Source organism: Amaranthus tricolor, chromosome 1, assembly GCF_026212465.1.
Source record: "Amaranthus tricolor cultivar Red isolate AtriRed21 chromosome 1, ASM2621246v1, whole genome shotgun sequence".
Taxonomy (NCBI): Eukaryota; Viridiplantae; Streptophyta; class Magnoliopsida; order Caryophyllales; family Amaranthaceae; genus Amaranthus; species Amaranthus tricolor.
Window position 1 is genome coordinate 11,055,203 of NC_080047.1, and position 15,232 is coordinate 11,070,434.

Sequence of the window (15,232 nt, forward strand, 5' to 3'; positions counted from 1 at the left end):
ACAGGGGGAATGATAAGGATATGAAGATGACAAAATGGACGGATGGGTGTGACACTCCCTCTCCTGTACCCATACCCATTATATCCATATCCCTACTTATCCATAAAATTCTTATAAGTACCACCTACTCACTGTGCCTTACCTCCTTGTTAAAAATGAGATCATTTGTATTTTTTATTTTGGCCCCCTACTAATATTATGTATAGTTTAAAGAGTGCAAAATCATAACAAATATAATTACAATTTAATGGTTGAAGTAATACATTTATAATCTAAGGTTAAGAGATAAAACCCTAATTTATTTTAAACTATTATTTTGTAATAGACTGATATTTTTATATTTGACGATTTAAAGTGAATTTTACTAATAAATTTATATTATTATGTTATTACTTTTTATCTTTCATAATTTCACATTCATTAATTTTAGCGTATGTATTTATAATTTTGCTATCTTAATTTTAATATTTTTTTAGAGTTATTAAGCAAATATATAGAGTTAAAAATACTTAGTTTTTTTTCAAAAAGGATACTTATAGGGACGCTTAACATTATTTGGAAATTTTCATAGTTTAACTAGTTTTTCTATAGTAAATAATTTGCTAGTATATCGACAATTTAAAATCCTGACTTCGCCCCTAGTGGTGCTTGCCCACCCAAGTATTCATTCACACTCATCCTTACCCATTATGGGCAATTCATATATTTATCATGAGTATACCCATCTTATATCTGTTTCACATTTATTCATGTTTCTGTTATATGTGCTTCGTATAATCGCAATTTCATACAAATTTAATTGTGTATCTGATTTATTTACAATATAGTACCATAAAATTAATATCATTGATCTTTTGTCAATAGTTTTTCACAAAATTATATAAGATTGATATAAAGTATATAGGGGTGGGTATGGGGCAAGGCAGAGAGATATGTTTTGAGTCAAATTTAATACACACTGCTCGTCCACTACCCAGGAAGGCAGGAAGTTTATACTCATATTTGCTCTAACTGGAGTGAATGCAGTGTGATACTTGTATAATTTTACTCGTATAAAATCCCTAAGTATAGAAACCCTTCCTTGTTTTATGTTTGTTCAGGAGGAAAAGAAAGAGAGATGATTCCAAATTTTTCCACAATTACACTATGTTTGAATATTATTTTTGAAAGGAAAAGAAGGAGAGGAGAAGGGAGGGAAAATTGATTGTGTTTTCTCTTTAGTATTGAAAGAATTTATTTTGTTTAATATGTGAAGGATTTATTGCTTTCAATTTCCTTCCCTTAATTTTTCTCCCTTTCCTTTATTGATAATCAAATGAAGGAAATACAATCCTTCTATTTTTCTCTATTCTCCCTTCCTTTAATTTCCTCATATCCATAGGAAGTGTTAGATTAAATGATTTGGTTATTAAAAAAGTTATAGACTTAATGCTTTGAAATAGGGGCGGAGCTACATATTGCAAATAAGGTCATTTGACCTCACGTGACTCTTCTAACTCTTAAAAATTTAAGTTTATTTACTATGTATAATAGAAAAAATAAAATAAGACAATGCATTAAACTAACTTGATATCTAGAAAACTATAAAAAGTATTTAAAATTGAAAGTTGTATTAATATGGTGATAACATTTACCAATCAATTGAAAAGATTTTTTAAAAGGTTTGAAATTAGAGAGAAGATAAGTTTTCTTTTTGAAGGAAGGAGAACGAAAGGCAGTAGCTTCCATTAATGAAGTGATTAAGCTTCTTGTAAAGATAAGTTTATGGAGGTTTAGGTAAGGAGAAGAAATGTATCAAAGAAGGAAGATGGGAGAATATGGAGAGAGATATGACACAAATAGAGTACTTAGCTTATAAAGAAAATGAATAAGTTTTGGTGACAAAATATTTTGTCACATAGTTTGTTACCAAAATTAAGAAAGATAAAATGGCGACAAAAGCGACAAAGTAGGGGATAAAGAGTTTGTCGCAAAAAAGTTTTTACTGTTCAATCAAACTTACCCCGCCCAATTACTAAAAAAAATAAACCGTTTAAAAATTTTGAACATCAATTTTGGTGACAAAAAATGCCTTTTTGTCGCTAGATTTGTTGGCAGACTTAGAGACAAAAACTTTTTTTTATCTCCAAACTTTGTTTTTTTTGTAGTGATAGAAGCTAATATCATCTTAAATATGTTTCTTAATTTTCATAAAATTCCTTCAATTCAAACATAATATTAACGATAATATTTTCATGATTCTATGAGTACAATAATTAAACAAAAACAAAATTTTCTAGTTTATGAGAAAATGAGGTTGTGAATTATGATAGTGTGCCTGTTTTTATGATGTCTGCAAAAATCTATAAAGTATGTTACTTCATATGTTGGTGACTCTTTTTAGTTGTTATTAATCCGGCGCTTCACATTTGGGCACTTCTCCCTTCAATGAATCCAAGCGTTACTAATTGTCAGCTCACAACATGAATGACAGATCCACGAGCAATGAGCTTGATCGATAAATAGTGTGAAAAATCGTTCTGTACCAAAACACATAAAGTAGTTAATAAGGATTAAATAATTAAATTAAACTGAAAAGTAAAACGTTGCAAGTATTTTGACCGATAAAATTATTGATTTTTTTTAAGCTATAAATTGAGAAAATTTTTTAAAAATAATTTGACCTTACATTTCTTCCATTTCCATTTCCATTTCCCTCCTCACATCGGAACATCCGCTTCACCTTTCCGCGAACTCTCCTCTCTCCTCATCACACAGTTGATGATGGAGAGTTTAGCACTTCATTCCCTTTCTATCTCTACAAAACCCACCATTTTTTCTCCCTCTACCGCCAAAACCACCGCATTTTCTCTCTTCACCACCAAAACCGCCTTCCTTTATCATCGCCGCCTCCACTCACTTTCCCTCTCCTCTCCTCCAAACCCAAAACCATTCTCCTTCTACATCACAAAACCCCTTTTGAAACCTATAAATTCCGCCGCAACACCCGCTGCTGTCCCCGCAAAACCACCTTCAAAAGGCGCTAAACCAATTCCGCTAATAATCTCAATCTCTGTAGGTTTAATTCTTCGTTTTGCAATTCCAAAACCACCTGAACTCTCTCCCCAATCATGGCAACTCCTCGCCATTTTTCTTTCCACCATTTCTGGTCTTGTACTCAGCCCATTACCAGTCGGGGCATGGGCTTTTCTCGGTGTAACTGCTTCAATTGTAACTAAAACGTTGCCGTTTTCTACAGCTTTTAATGCTTTCACCAATGAAGTGATTTGGTTGATTGTTATTTCATTCTTTTTTGCTCGTGGGTTTGTGAAAACTGGGCTTGGTGATCGGATCGCGACGTATTTTGTTAAATTGTTAGGGAAAAGTACTTTGGGTTTGTCTTATGGACTTACTTTTTCTGAAGCTCTTGTTGCTCCTGCTATGCCATCTACTACTGCAAGAGCTGGTGGTATCTTTTTGCCTATTATTAAATCGCTTTCTCTGTCTTCCGGGAGTTTGCCCGGTGAAGAGTCCAGGAAGAAGCTTGGTTGTTATCTAATGATGACTCAACTGCAGGTTTGCCTTTTCGAATTTGGTAAACTTTTGTTTTGATTTTTCAATCAAACGAGATATAATTATAGCTCATGGCTATTACCGCAATGTGTTTGATGTAACTTTCCCTCATGAATCATGATTTGATTTGGGTGGGTTTAGTGATATATGATTGTGGAATTGAGTTTTTTGGGCTTGGAAGCAAAGACGATTATATATACTAGTATGGGGTAGGACAAACAATCACCTTTGAATGTTTTATGTCACCCAATTCATTCTACCCTATGCTTGGAAGGATATTTCAACTTATGGTGGAAATACATGGAGTTTTGAGAACATGTTATTGTTAATTTGTTATTTGATGTAGTTTGGGGCATTATGTAATGTATTTGCCATTGTCATTATAGTTTTTTGTATATGATTTCATGCAGCGTGAGACTTTTGGTGCTGTTTTTTATGATTGAGGAAACATTGAGAGGAAAAAATTCTGAATCTTAATCCTTAGGATCGACTACTTGAATCAAAACAAATCTGTGAGAGAACATTGATATTGGCGTTTGGCACCCATGGTTAATTTTTGGTTTTAAGATATGTGTTAGTTTTGCGGTTTATCTCATTATGTGGCACATTTGCTACTGAGATATGAGTACATTGTTTTTCGTTTGATGTCCTGTCATCATCTTTGTAGTCCGGGTAAAAATTGATGACTTGTGACCTTGAGAAAAATCCTTGGCTTGTTGTGCATTACTAGAAGGGATCCATGAATTTATTTTGGCTTTATATGCTTAAGACGACTCATTTTCTTAAATCTCTCCCAAGTCCCAACCTTCCTCCTCAAATTCTCTCCACCAATTCTGCACTTGTGATTAGAATTCATGATGCTCCAACCACATATTCTTGAACCTAAATGGAGTAGGACCCCACTTATTCGTGTACTTCAGAATTGAAGTTAAATGATCAGAGACGACTCTTGATACCAAGGCTAAAGGTAGATCTGGGAATGCCCAACTCCATCCTCCTGCTCATGAAAACCTATCAATCCTGCTAGCCATATTTCTTTCACGTACAATAAACCAATTTAAATTACCATTTTCTATTGGATAGCCGAACAAGTTATTCTCTCATGATTTCGTCAAAAAGCAGCATACTTCTCAAATTTTGGGACCTTCTTTTCGTTTCAGAGGCATATCTTGTTATGTTTGAATTACTCCTATCAACGAACATAGAGAGAGCAATAACCCTATATATGTATCAATGATGTGACAACTCAAAAAATTCTTCTCTTAACAATTGGTCTCGGTGATCCATAAACAAGTAATTCAAAAAGAACCTTTGCTCTATATTTCCAACAAATACGGATGCAAAAATGTAATCCATTAATGTTTATTTTTGTTCCTAGAACCCCATGCTATTAAAATTCCCCCTGACAGTCAAAAAGATCCAATTGATATATTTTTCCTCCCAAATTGACCTAACATCAAATGTTGTTAGTTCCCTCGTTTTGTTTCTTGCTATAATATTTTGTACGTGTGTTTTTTCCTTTGGAGAGATTTAACTTTTCTCCTTTTCTCCCGGGCTCCCTGCTCTCTAGACCCCTTACATTCCATTAAACTATCTTAATTGATTATTTTGTCTGCACCTTGCGGCTTAGGAGTTAACTCTAGATAACTAGTCAGCCTTTACGTGTGTTTGGCAAATGCTTGTTGTTTGGAGTTCACCAGCTGCATGTATGGATCGATTTACTAGTTGAAAAGATGTTTAATAAATATTAGTTGAATATTTTTAGACAATCATTAGAGTTATCTTGGTTAATGCTACTGTCCCTATTTGTTTGGGATTAAAGCTTTGTCATTATGGTTTTTACAGTTTATTTGATTTAGCTGAATTCATTAATGGTATGGTTCTTCCATTGTGCTTTTGTTGGATTTGTATTAATGATTCTAATTTTAGTGACCTGATATTATGTGTTTTTACTTTTGAAATTTTAGTTTTAATCATACTGCAAGAATACAGTTTTAGTAATGGTTGCACAATGGATTTCGCTGTCAGTGTGGCCTATATTTCGGTCATGGTAAACCTAAAAACCTTTATAATATGCGGTTGCAATACGGTGATATGACCTTGTTTTTGCACTATGGCATCAATCACCACCATCTTTTTTTGCCAAATCATTTTGAAAAAATTCGAGTATTACATTGGCTTTACTGCTTGAAAGGTATGTCAAGAGGTACGACATCGAGGTGCTAGAGGCATATGAAAATTATTTCCAATTTTATATGTAAAAAGCTTCTCCTTTTCGCCTTATGTTCTGGAAATACGCCTCTGTGTGCCTTGCGGTTTTTCAACTAATAGTATTAATATAGGTGTTTTTCTCTCACCGCTTGGAACAATTTAAAATGTTTGAGCAAGGATCTGATAGTCTACTTGGAATTCTTATGGTAGTTAGCAATTAGATTCATCTTCCTCACCTGTCATACTACCTTTGGTTTCCAGATTAGATGCTGCTCTAGATTTTATGAATGTAATTTTGAATTTATATAAAGGCCTCATCTTTTGAACAGTTCAGAGCAATTTTGTTTGGTCCTAGAAAGCTTTTTGATTATGTCAGCTTTTGATCTCCTTAGCAGCTGAAATAATTCAAACTCTATGGTATCTATTCTGAATATTATCTGAATGGATCTCTAATATAAAATTCATTGGTTAAGCTGAAGCAGATCTTGTCTTTCTTAGAAAAATGAGCCTCTTGTTGTAAAGATCATAAAGGTAGCCAATTAAACAAACATGATACGCCTTTGAGGATATATATTGAACAAGTTTTTCAAATAACTGTGGCTTATAAGCTGGAGTATTCTCTGTTTTAATTAAAAGAAACAAATAGTTGGAGTGTTGTGTCATTTATTTATCACTTTTTATCTTTAGCCACTGTAACTTACGAATTTATCTCTACCATATAATTACATGGATATGATCATAACTCGGTACTCCTTGTGTGCATGGCAGTCTGCCGGTAACTCTAGTGCTCTTTTCCTAACTGCTGCTGCTCAAAATCTTCTGTGCCTCAAATTAGCCGAGGAGCTTGGTGTAAAGATTGCTTCTCCTTGGGTTTTTTGGTTCAAGACGGCTTGTCTACCAGCAGCTGTTGCACTCTTGCTCACTCCACTGATTTTGTACAAGCTTTATCCCCCTGAACTCAAAGACACCCCGGATGCCCCCACATTAGCTTCTGAAAAATTGAAGAGTATGGGGCCTGTCACTAGAAATGAGTGGGTGATGGTTGGTACAATGCTTCTTGCAGTCTCACTCTGGGTATTCGGGCAAGTATTGTTGTCTAATATTCTCTGTTTTGACGACCCTTTCTATATTTATTTGTGGAATCTGCTGCTCATTTTCGTTGACAATACTGACTCCTTTCTGTTTAATTCCGTTTTGTATTTATCCTTTTTTCTATTTTTATCTTCAGGGAGCGAATTGGCGTTTCAAGTGTTGTTGCTGCAATGCTTGGGCTATCAGTTCTCCTGTTGTTGGGAGTACTAGACTGGAATGATTGTCTGAATGAAAAATCTGCTTGGGATACTCTTGCCTGGTTTGCCGTTCTTGTAGGAATGGCTGGCCAATTGACTCACCTTGGTATTGTTTCCTGGATGTCTGGATGTGTCGCCAACGGTCTGAAAGCAATGAATTTAAGCTGGCCTGCTGCATTTGGCATTCTTCAAGCATCCTACTTTTTCGTCCATTACCTATTCGCTAGTCAGACTGGCCATGTTGGAGCTTTGTACTCGGCCTTTTTGGCTATGAATTTAGCATCTGGAGTTCCTGGTGTTTTAGCAGCCTTGGCATTAGCTTATAACACTAACTTATTTGGAGCACTTACGCATTATAGTAGTGGCCAAGCAGCAGTTTATTATGGAGGTGCGCCTTTTTCCCTAGTATCTTTCATTTGATCAAATTTCATTGGCTATGGCTAATTATGTTTTTAATCGTGAAACAGCTGGTTACATTGACCTTCCTGATGTATTCAAACTGGGTTTTGTTATGGCGGTCATCAATGTTATTATCTGGACGGTGGTAGGGGGATTTTGGTGGAAGATATTGGGCCTCTATTGAGATTGTAGTTTTACTACAGAGGTTTGTTTTTTCCATACCTTTATGATTCCATTTAACTGAATGCAAATGACAACATTCTTTTTGAGTCTAGTTAGAGTTGGAATTTAAAACTTATTTTCAAAATTTTTGTTTTTCGGCAGTTGTAAGTGAAAATATTCTGCCATTTCTTTCCTCACTAAAATTGCTTAATTTTGAATGGATGGTGTTTCATAGTAGATTTTAACCCTGATACTATATAAGCTGAAATGCTGCACATCCCTTGAAACCCCTTTTTATTATTATGTAATGCCTTGTCAAAATTTGCACGGAGATTAGCCAATATTGTCATCGGATTGAATAAGGCCATGGGGACGAGTCAGGGTTTGGAGATAACAGACCAAATCAACGCAAGCGTATTATTACTCATAATAATTCCATGTACGGTGGCTTAGCAATGACAATGAGGACGATAACAATGATCTCAAAATATGAAATCCGTTATATAAATCAAAATTATAAAAATTGTGACAACGAATAATTCAGAAAAATATAATTGTTGCAAAAAAATAATATAACCCAATAGCATTGTCGGATCAGTTTCGGTTAATTGGATTAGTGTTGGATAATTTTATGGACCTAAGAATGAAAAACAGGTAGTATATTAAATTATTTTATTGTACTCTGCATTATGATAACAGAAAGATAGAATTTTTAAAGCTATTGGATGTTTTCACAATTTTGACAAATTTTGCAAGTATTCCTTTTGTTTGAGTATAAATTACTTTATCAATTTCGTATAAAAAAAACCACGATATGCAAGAGAGAGGTTGAAGGAGCATCAACAATTTTATTCGTTGTATAAATACATGGCGGTAACTCCTAAAATCTTATTATTATTATTATTACATTAAAAAAAAAAAGACAATTAGGGTTTTACAATTCCAATCGAATCACATCTTTACATTAACAATAACATCGTCTGCCGAAGTGTTCGAGTTGGTAGTTTCAGCATTTTCAGTCTGGGGGCTGCTTCCATTGCCATTTTCATGCAAGTCCAGAGTATAGACATGACCCATCTTCTTACGCTTGGTTTCCAGATACTTTTTATTGTCTTTGGTTATAGGAGTTATCAATGGAACTCTACCAGATACAGTAAGACCATAACCCTTTAACGCTATATATTTTGTTGGGTTGTTTGTCATCAGTTTCAGACTTCTAACTCCCAAGTCCCTCAATATCTGCATTCATCCCATAATTAATTGATCAATTTAAATTCAGAAGCATAAAAAGGATTTAATGTTAAATTGTTATTAATCACGTACCTGTGCACCGATCCCATACTCTCTCGAGTCAACAGGCAATCCTAGATCTAGGTTGGCTTCAACTGTATCTCGACCAGCATCCTGAAGATTATACGCACGAAGCTTATGCCCTAAACCTATTCCCCGACCTTCATGTCCACGAAGGTACACGACAACTCCCCTTCCAGCCGCCTCTATCTTCTTCATTGCGAGTGCAAGCTGGTTTCCGCAGTCGCATCTTTCTGAACCAAATATGTCTCCTGTTAGACATTCTGAGTGAACTCTCACCAGAACATCATGTCCGTCTCCTATGTCGCCCTGATCATAATAGTAAAGAGATTAAATTAAGATATCGCCCTATAATATGTTATATACTGCCTCTATCAGAACGTAATGAAATCACCTTAACCATTGCAACATGCTCAATGCCATCAAAATGCGACTTATAACAGTAAGCTTTGAACGTTCCCCACGTTGTAGGCAACCTTGCTGCTGAAGAGCTTTCGATTAGTTCCACTCTTTTTCTCCGGAACCTAAAAGTCAATCGCATTGACTCAAATTCAAATGATCCACACTTAATATGATAAATAGTATGAGAAAAGTTTCCCTCCTCAAACCTTGATCGATCATAGTTTCTTATGAGCGGGATACACTAGGTACGATGATGAAGATGATAGTATGAGAAAAGTGGATACCTTATTAGATCAGCAATACATATGATCTTGAGGTTATACTTTTCTGCGAATTCTCGGAGTTTGGGAGATTTGGCCATGGAGCCATCATGATCTGTAATCTCACACAGAACGGCAATAGGATCCAGTCCAGCTAACACAGCAAGATCAACTGAAGCTTCAGTGTGGCCAGCTCGCTTCAACACTCCTCCCTTCCTATACTTCAATGGAAATATATGGCCCGGCCGATTAAAGTCGTCGTGCTTGGAGTCCCTTGATGCCAGGGCTTTCACTGTGGTTACCCGATCGTTGATCGAAGCACCATGTTTTGTGCCATGTTTCGCATCCTGTAGATTCTCATAAGAGTTTAATGCTATGTCTAGAACGATGATTTCATTTGAAAATCTAAAAAGTAGTTTAAATTTAGTGTTTGGAAATCAAAATAAAATTTGAGCCAATTAATTTTACTATAAAAAGTAGCTGAAGTTGAGAATTTAAAAACGATTTTTTAAACCTTAGCATTCTTAAATTCGTTATCTTTATTTATGATTTCATACTAATTCTTTATAGCTAAAGTAATTGAAATCTTTAATTTGAAATGTAATATTGAGAAATGTTAGGGAGTAGAAATCATTAAATTATGTAAATATGATTAAAAGTGATTTAAATTAAGAGGAAATGTATGAATTAAAATCAAAACATGTTGTGAGGAGCACTATTCACCATTGAAATGTACGTACCACAGAAACTGTAAATGCTGTGCAAAGGTTGTCCTGGTAATCCTTGGTCGGCACCATGAGAGGGAGTCGTAATCTCTGAACGTCATCTTCTTGCATGCTAACACAAACAAGGCCAGAGCCATACTTAACTATAAATTCCATAGCCTCTGGCGTCATTAGTTCTGCCGCCATTACCAGATCTCCTTGGTTTTCTCTATCTTTATCATCTACAACTATTACTATCTGCAATACAACACCACTCCAAGGTTACGACCTTATTAACAACATGCTATAACATATAAATGTTAGTGTATGATGTAATATAATTTATTCACGATCTTAACTATCAGCTTAAATTTTTAGTTAAGTTGGTTTCTTGACATGGTATCAAAAGCCAACGTGACAAGAGGTTACAAGTTCAAATGTCGACCACCCCTCATTTAACACTTTTAGCCAAATGGGTTTTCGTGTGAGGGGGCGTGTTAAAATATATAACATATCGTGAGGTCTCAACCATCAGCTTAAACTTTTGGTTCCCTGTAGCCTACTTTTAAGGTATACTCTTGCGGCTTATTCATTTATAATTTTCCGATCTCTTTTAACTTTTAACTTTAACTTTACATTTAAATCAAGAAAAAGAACAAACCTTTCCTTGACGAATATCTTCAATAGCATCAGGAATGGAATGAAAACCTTGAGTTGGACGATCAAAGTCATCACCTTGATCATCCTCCAATGCAAATCCCATAGAAATTGGTGGACTTTCACTGGAAAGCTCAGTCATATGATCCAACTTTCGATTGCTGCTCAAGTCATGATCACCTTCTCCAGGAACAACAGCAACCATGGTTCCAAATTTTTGAACCTTGCGCAGCCTTAAACAAACCATACCAATATTTGTATTCATTCCTTCCGCCAAGCTTAACCTTTGGCTATGCAATCCATCCCTTGCATCACTCTTTTTGTTAGTCCTGTGATTAATTAATATATTAATAAAATAAAGTTTTAATTTTCATCATTTAATTTAGTTATGGAGTAATATTTAATTCTACAAAGTCAATAACTAGATCAAGATATAACGAAATGTTAGTTCATCAAAATTTATCAATTTAGTTTTTTAAAATTTATTTATTTTATTCAATTATGGAGTAAAATACATATATAATGCCCAAATTTATTATTTTCATAAAACTAATGCTTTTTACAAAATTTTCTATCAATATGATTGTAAAAATTAATGTCCACATAACCCAATAATTTATCAATTTTCAATAAAATTGCTTTTATTTTTGATGTTGAAATTCTTTAAATTGTATAATATATATTATAAAAGATCGAATTGTTATAAAAAATAATCTATATTTTTGCTTGTAAAATAATTACCATTAAATCATGCATTTCTAAGATTGGGTTTTAAAGTTGTTTTTTTAGTTATAAATAAAATCCACATTTCTATATTATAGAGTTGCTCTATTCATTTATTGGATTCGATCTATCCATATATTGGATTTTAAAATCTCTCATGATAAGAATTTGGTCTTGTTATCAAGTTGATGGTAAAAAGATATATAACGTCATCACGAGTGTCAATTCTACTAATACAATCAATAGTATTAATTTTATCTCTATTTAAAAGACATGTCAGATCTAAAGATCCCCTCGGAGGAGACCATATCAAACGGTGATATGATAGAGGGAAAACTTCAGTGTTAGATCTTCTTTATAATGATTGTGACTTTTCTGTATAGAATTTTGTTTGATTTAAATTGTTATATATTTGATAGATTGTTACTCTATTGCAGAGGTCGAATGACATTTTTATCAATGAATTATTAGGTTCTTCTAAAAAAGTAAAGATTTTAAAAATAGTTTTATTAATTATACATATTTATTTATATGCATTTTATTTATTTTTATTTTATGTTAAGGATCAAGCTTGTGTGATAAGATGCAGGCTTGCAGAGTTAGCTTCAGCTTCATTCAGTCAATCAGTCCTATTCGTTGCAGGAACCTTTCTTTATGAGGATCTTTCTTGAGTCAAGGAAATCTTTGGCCGCACTCTCTTTTACGGGTATGGGTCTCCGTTTTTCTTCCATCTCCAGACTCTGATCATAGTTTTCTATAGACGAGACACACTAGGTATAATGATGATGACGACGACATATTTGATGTAATAATTTCTTAAAAGCACTTATCTTTAATACTTAAAATCATAACTAATATAATAAAATATTTTTTAAAAGCCACACAATAATATTTTAATTAACCTGTAAAAATGCTTCAATTTGTAAAAGTATATATAATCGATATTTTAAATTTCCCGGTTCTTTTATCATATTTTGTGATGATAACATGGTTGTAGAAGTATCTTCATTTGCTAGCATATACTTCCTCTATTTTATATTGGTTGCAACATTTAAAAAAAACACTATTTATTATCACTCTTAATTTGTGATTACTTTTTAATTTGTAGGTTAAAATATAGTCAAGTGACATTTTGTTTGATTTTTTTCATTGCAAAGATTATTAATATCAAATTAGTATAATTTTTTATTATATATAATTAAAGATATTAAGGATTGAATTAGTGCATTAGACTGCGTAAAAAGCAAATGTTACAAGTATGAGTTGCCCTTTATTAGAGTATGATAAAAGAATATATATACCACTTAATTATAAGCTTATAGACTAACTTTTATTACTATTAATTAATTTAAAAAATTATTTTTTGTTTTTTATTTGGTCACACCAAATATTTTTAACTGTTTGATTTTGTTAAAATTTAACAATGAGCCTAGGCTATCAGAAAAGGAGACGAGACAATCCACATTTTAGTTTAAAGGTTGTTTATTACTAAAATTAATAATCAAATTTTTAATTGTTGTTAGGCATTTATAATTAGACAATTTATTAAATCATTACTGAAGGTGCCTCAAATTAATTGGACGTTTATTCCCGTGAGGTTTATTGTCGTTATAGAGCTGACTAAATCTAAAGCTAAAGTTGATAGTTAAAATCATAGGATATGTTATATAGTTAATCATGTCACCTCACACTAGAGCCTTTTAGGTAAAAATATAAATGCAACACATGTCATCCTTATACATGGCGTAAAATGTTCCATTTAGAATAATGAAGGGTGGATGAAATTTAAACATGTGAATCTTTGTCGTGTTGGTTTCTACCACTATGTCACTAAATTAACTCAACTAAAAGTTTCAAACGATATTATGAGCTTTTTAATAGTAAGATAAAAATTCTAAAGACACTCACATTGTGAGCGAAATTACAGAGTAATGTTCATTGTATGTTGTCCATAATTGAGTTTTCCAACATCCAACGAAAAGAAAGGTGCATACCGCTTGATAAGTTTGAGGCATAAGTCTTAGTGCTACATATTAATTCATTTTAGTAGTGAATCTGACAAAATATAAATGTATAAATCATTTCAATTAAAATTTTACAAGTTGATGTAATTTTGACCTTTTTAGCAGTAAGATAAAAATTTTAAAGGCACTCAAATATGAGCGAATATAACCATAGAATTGTTCATTTTATGTTGTCCACAAGTGCATTTTCCAACATCCAAAAAATAAAAGAGCATATTGCTTGATAAGCTTGAGACATAAGTCTAAGTACTATATATTAATGAATTTTAGTAGTGAATCTGATAAAATATAAATGTGTAAACCATTTAAATTTAAGTTTACACGACGAAATTATGACCTTTTTAGCAATAAAATATAAATTCTAAAGACACACAAATATGAGCAAAAAGTATATAATAATAGAAGATTTCATTGTATGTTGTCTGTAAGTGAGTTTTCCAATATCAATAAAAGATAATAATAGTGTTCATTGTATGTTGTCCAAAATTGAGTTTTCCAGCATCAAAAAAAGAAAGGGTATATTATTTGATAAGCTTGAGGCGTAAGTCTTAAAACTATATATTATATGTGTAAACCTGACAAAATATAAATGTGTAAATCATTTCAACTCATAGTTTAACAAGCTAATAAAATTGTGATCTTTTTAGCAATGAGATATAAATATGAGCAAAATTATATAACAATAGAAGTTTCATTGTGTGTTGTCCACAAGCGACTTATCAATCATCCAATAAAGAAAAGAATATAGAAAAGAATATATCGCTTGATAAGCTTGAGGCGTAAGTCTTAGATATTAATGTGTAAACATTTTCAATTAAAAGCTTACAAGTTGATGGAATTGTGACCTTTTTAGCAATGAGATAAAATTCTAAAGGCACTCACATATGGGCGAAATTATATAAGAATAGAATTGTTCATTATATGTTGTCCACAAACGAATTTTCCAACAGATTGTATATCGCTTGATAAGCTTGAGGCAAGTCTTAGAACCATATAGTAATTGATTTTAATAGTGAATCTGACAACATATAAATATGTAAACCATTTTAGCTAAAAATTTACAAGATGAAATTGCAACCTTTTTAGACATAAAATAAAAATTATAAAAACACTCCATGTGAGAGAAATTATATAATAGAAATGTCATTGTATGTTGTACATCAGTGAATTTTCCAACATCCAAAAAAGTTTTGAGGGGTAAATCTAATTAATACTACGTAGTAATTAATTTATTTAGTAGTGATCTTGACAAAATGTAACTTAGTGTGTGCATAATGGAATACTTAGAATTAAGAGCACTGAGAGAGAGCGAGAGAGAGAGAACATACATTGAGCCGCAGAAAGCAGCAGCAGAAGATTGAGAAAGACAGAAAGACACCATGATTGAGATCCAAGATGCAGCACCAAAGTTATTACAAATACTACTTTGGAAATATGATTTCAGAGCTTGTATTTTCTCTTTCAATCTTGCTCATTTAAATAAACGAAGATGGGAGTTGGGATAGAATGAAAGGATAAACAACTCTGTCTTGTATGAG

General features: G+C 32.9%; 2 protein-coding genes across 4 annotated transcripts; one reads left to right on the forward strand and one right to left on the reverse strand.

Moving 5' to 3' along the window:
• The first annotated feature begins 2,663 nt into the window (after nt 1–2,663).
• Nucleotides 2,664–12,681, forward strand: LOC130800036 (dicarboxylate transporter 2, chloroplastic-like). 3 transcript variants are annotated; one of them, XM_057663379.1, is made up of 5 exons: nt 2,664–3,555; nt 6,532–6,849; nt 6,996–7,440; nt 7,520–7,656; nt 12,260–12,681. In XM_057663379.1, exons 1-4 carry the CDS (start codon nt 2,761–2,763, stop codon nt 7,633–7,635), a joined length of 1,674 nt encoding a protein of 557 aa, XP_057519362.1. In that variant the 5' UTR covers nt 2,664–2,760; the 3' UTR covers nt 7,636–7,656; nt 12,260–12,681. The 3 variants fall into 3 exon arrangements, with proteins under 3 accessions (XP_057519362.1, XP_057519372.1, XP_057519354.1); XM_057663389.1 differs by lacking the exon at nt 12,260–12,681 and adding an exon at nt 9,396–9,414; XM_057663371.1 differs by lacking the exon at nt 12,260–12,681 and having other exon boundaries at nt 7,520–7,874.
• On the reverse strand, nt 8,366–15,159 carry LOC130800051 (bifunctional riboflavin biosynthesis protein RIBA 1, chloroplastic-like). Its single transcript, XM_057663399.1, has 7 exons — nt 15,023–15,159; nt 10,952–11,276; nt 10,327–10,548; nt 9,611–9,933; nt 9,319–9,448; nt 8,937–9,233; nt 8,366–8,852 (listed from the first exon to the last, which is right to left on the reverse strand). Exons 1-7 carry the CDS (start codon nt 15,073–15,075, stop codon nt 8,565–8,567), a joined length of 1,638 nt encoding a protein of 545 aa, XP_057519382.1. The 5' UTR covers nt 15,076–15,159; the 3' UTR covers nt 8,366–8,564.
• Nucleotides 15,160–15,232: the final 73 nt, after the last annotated feature.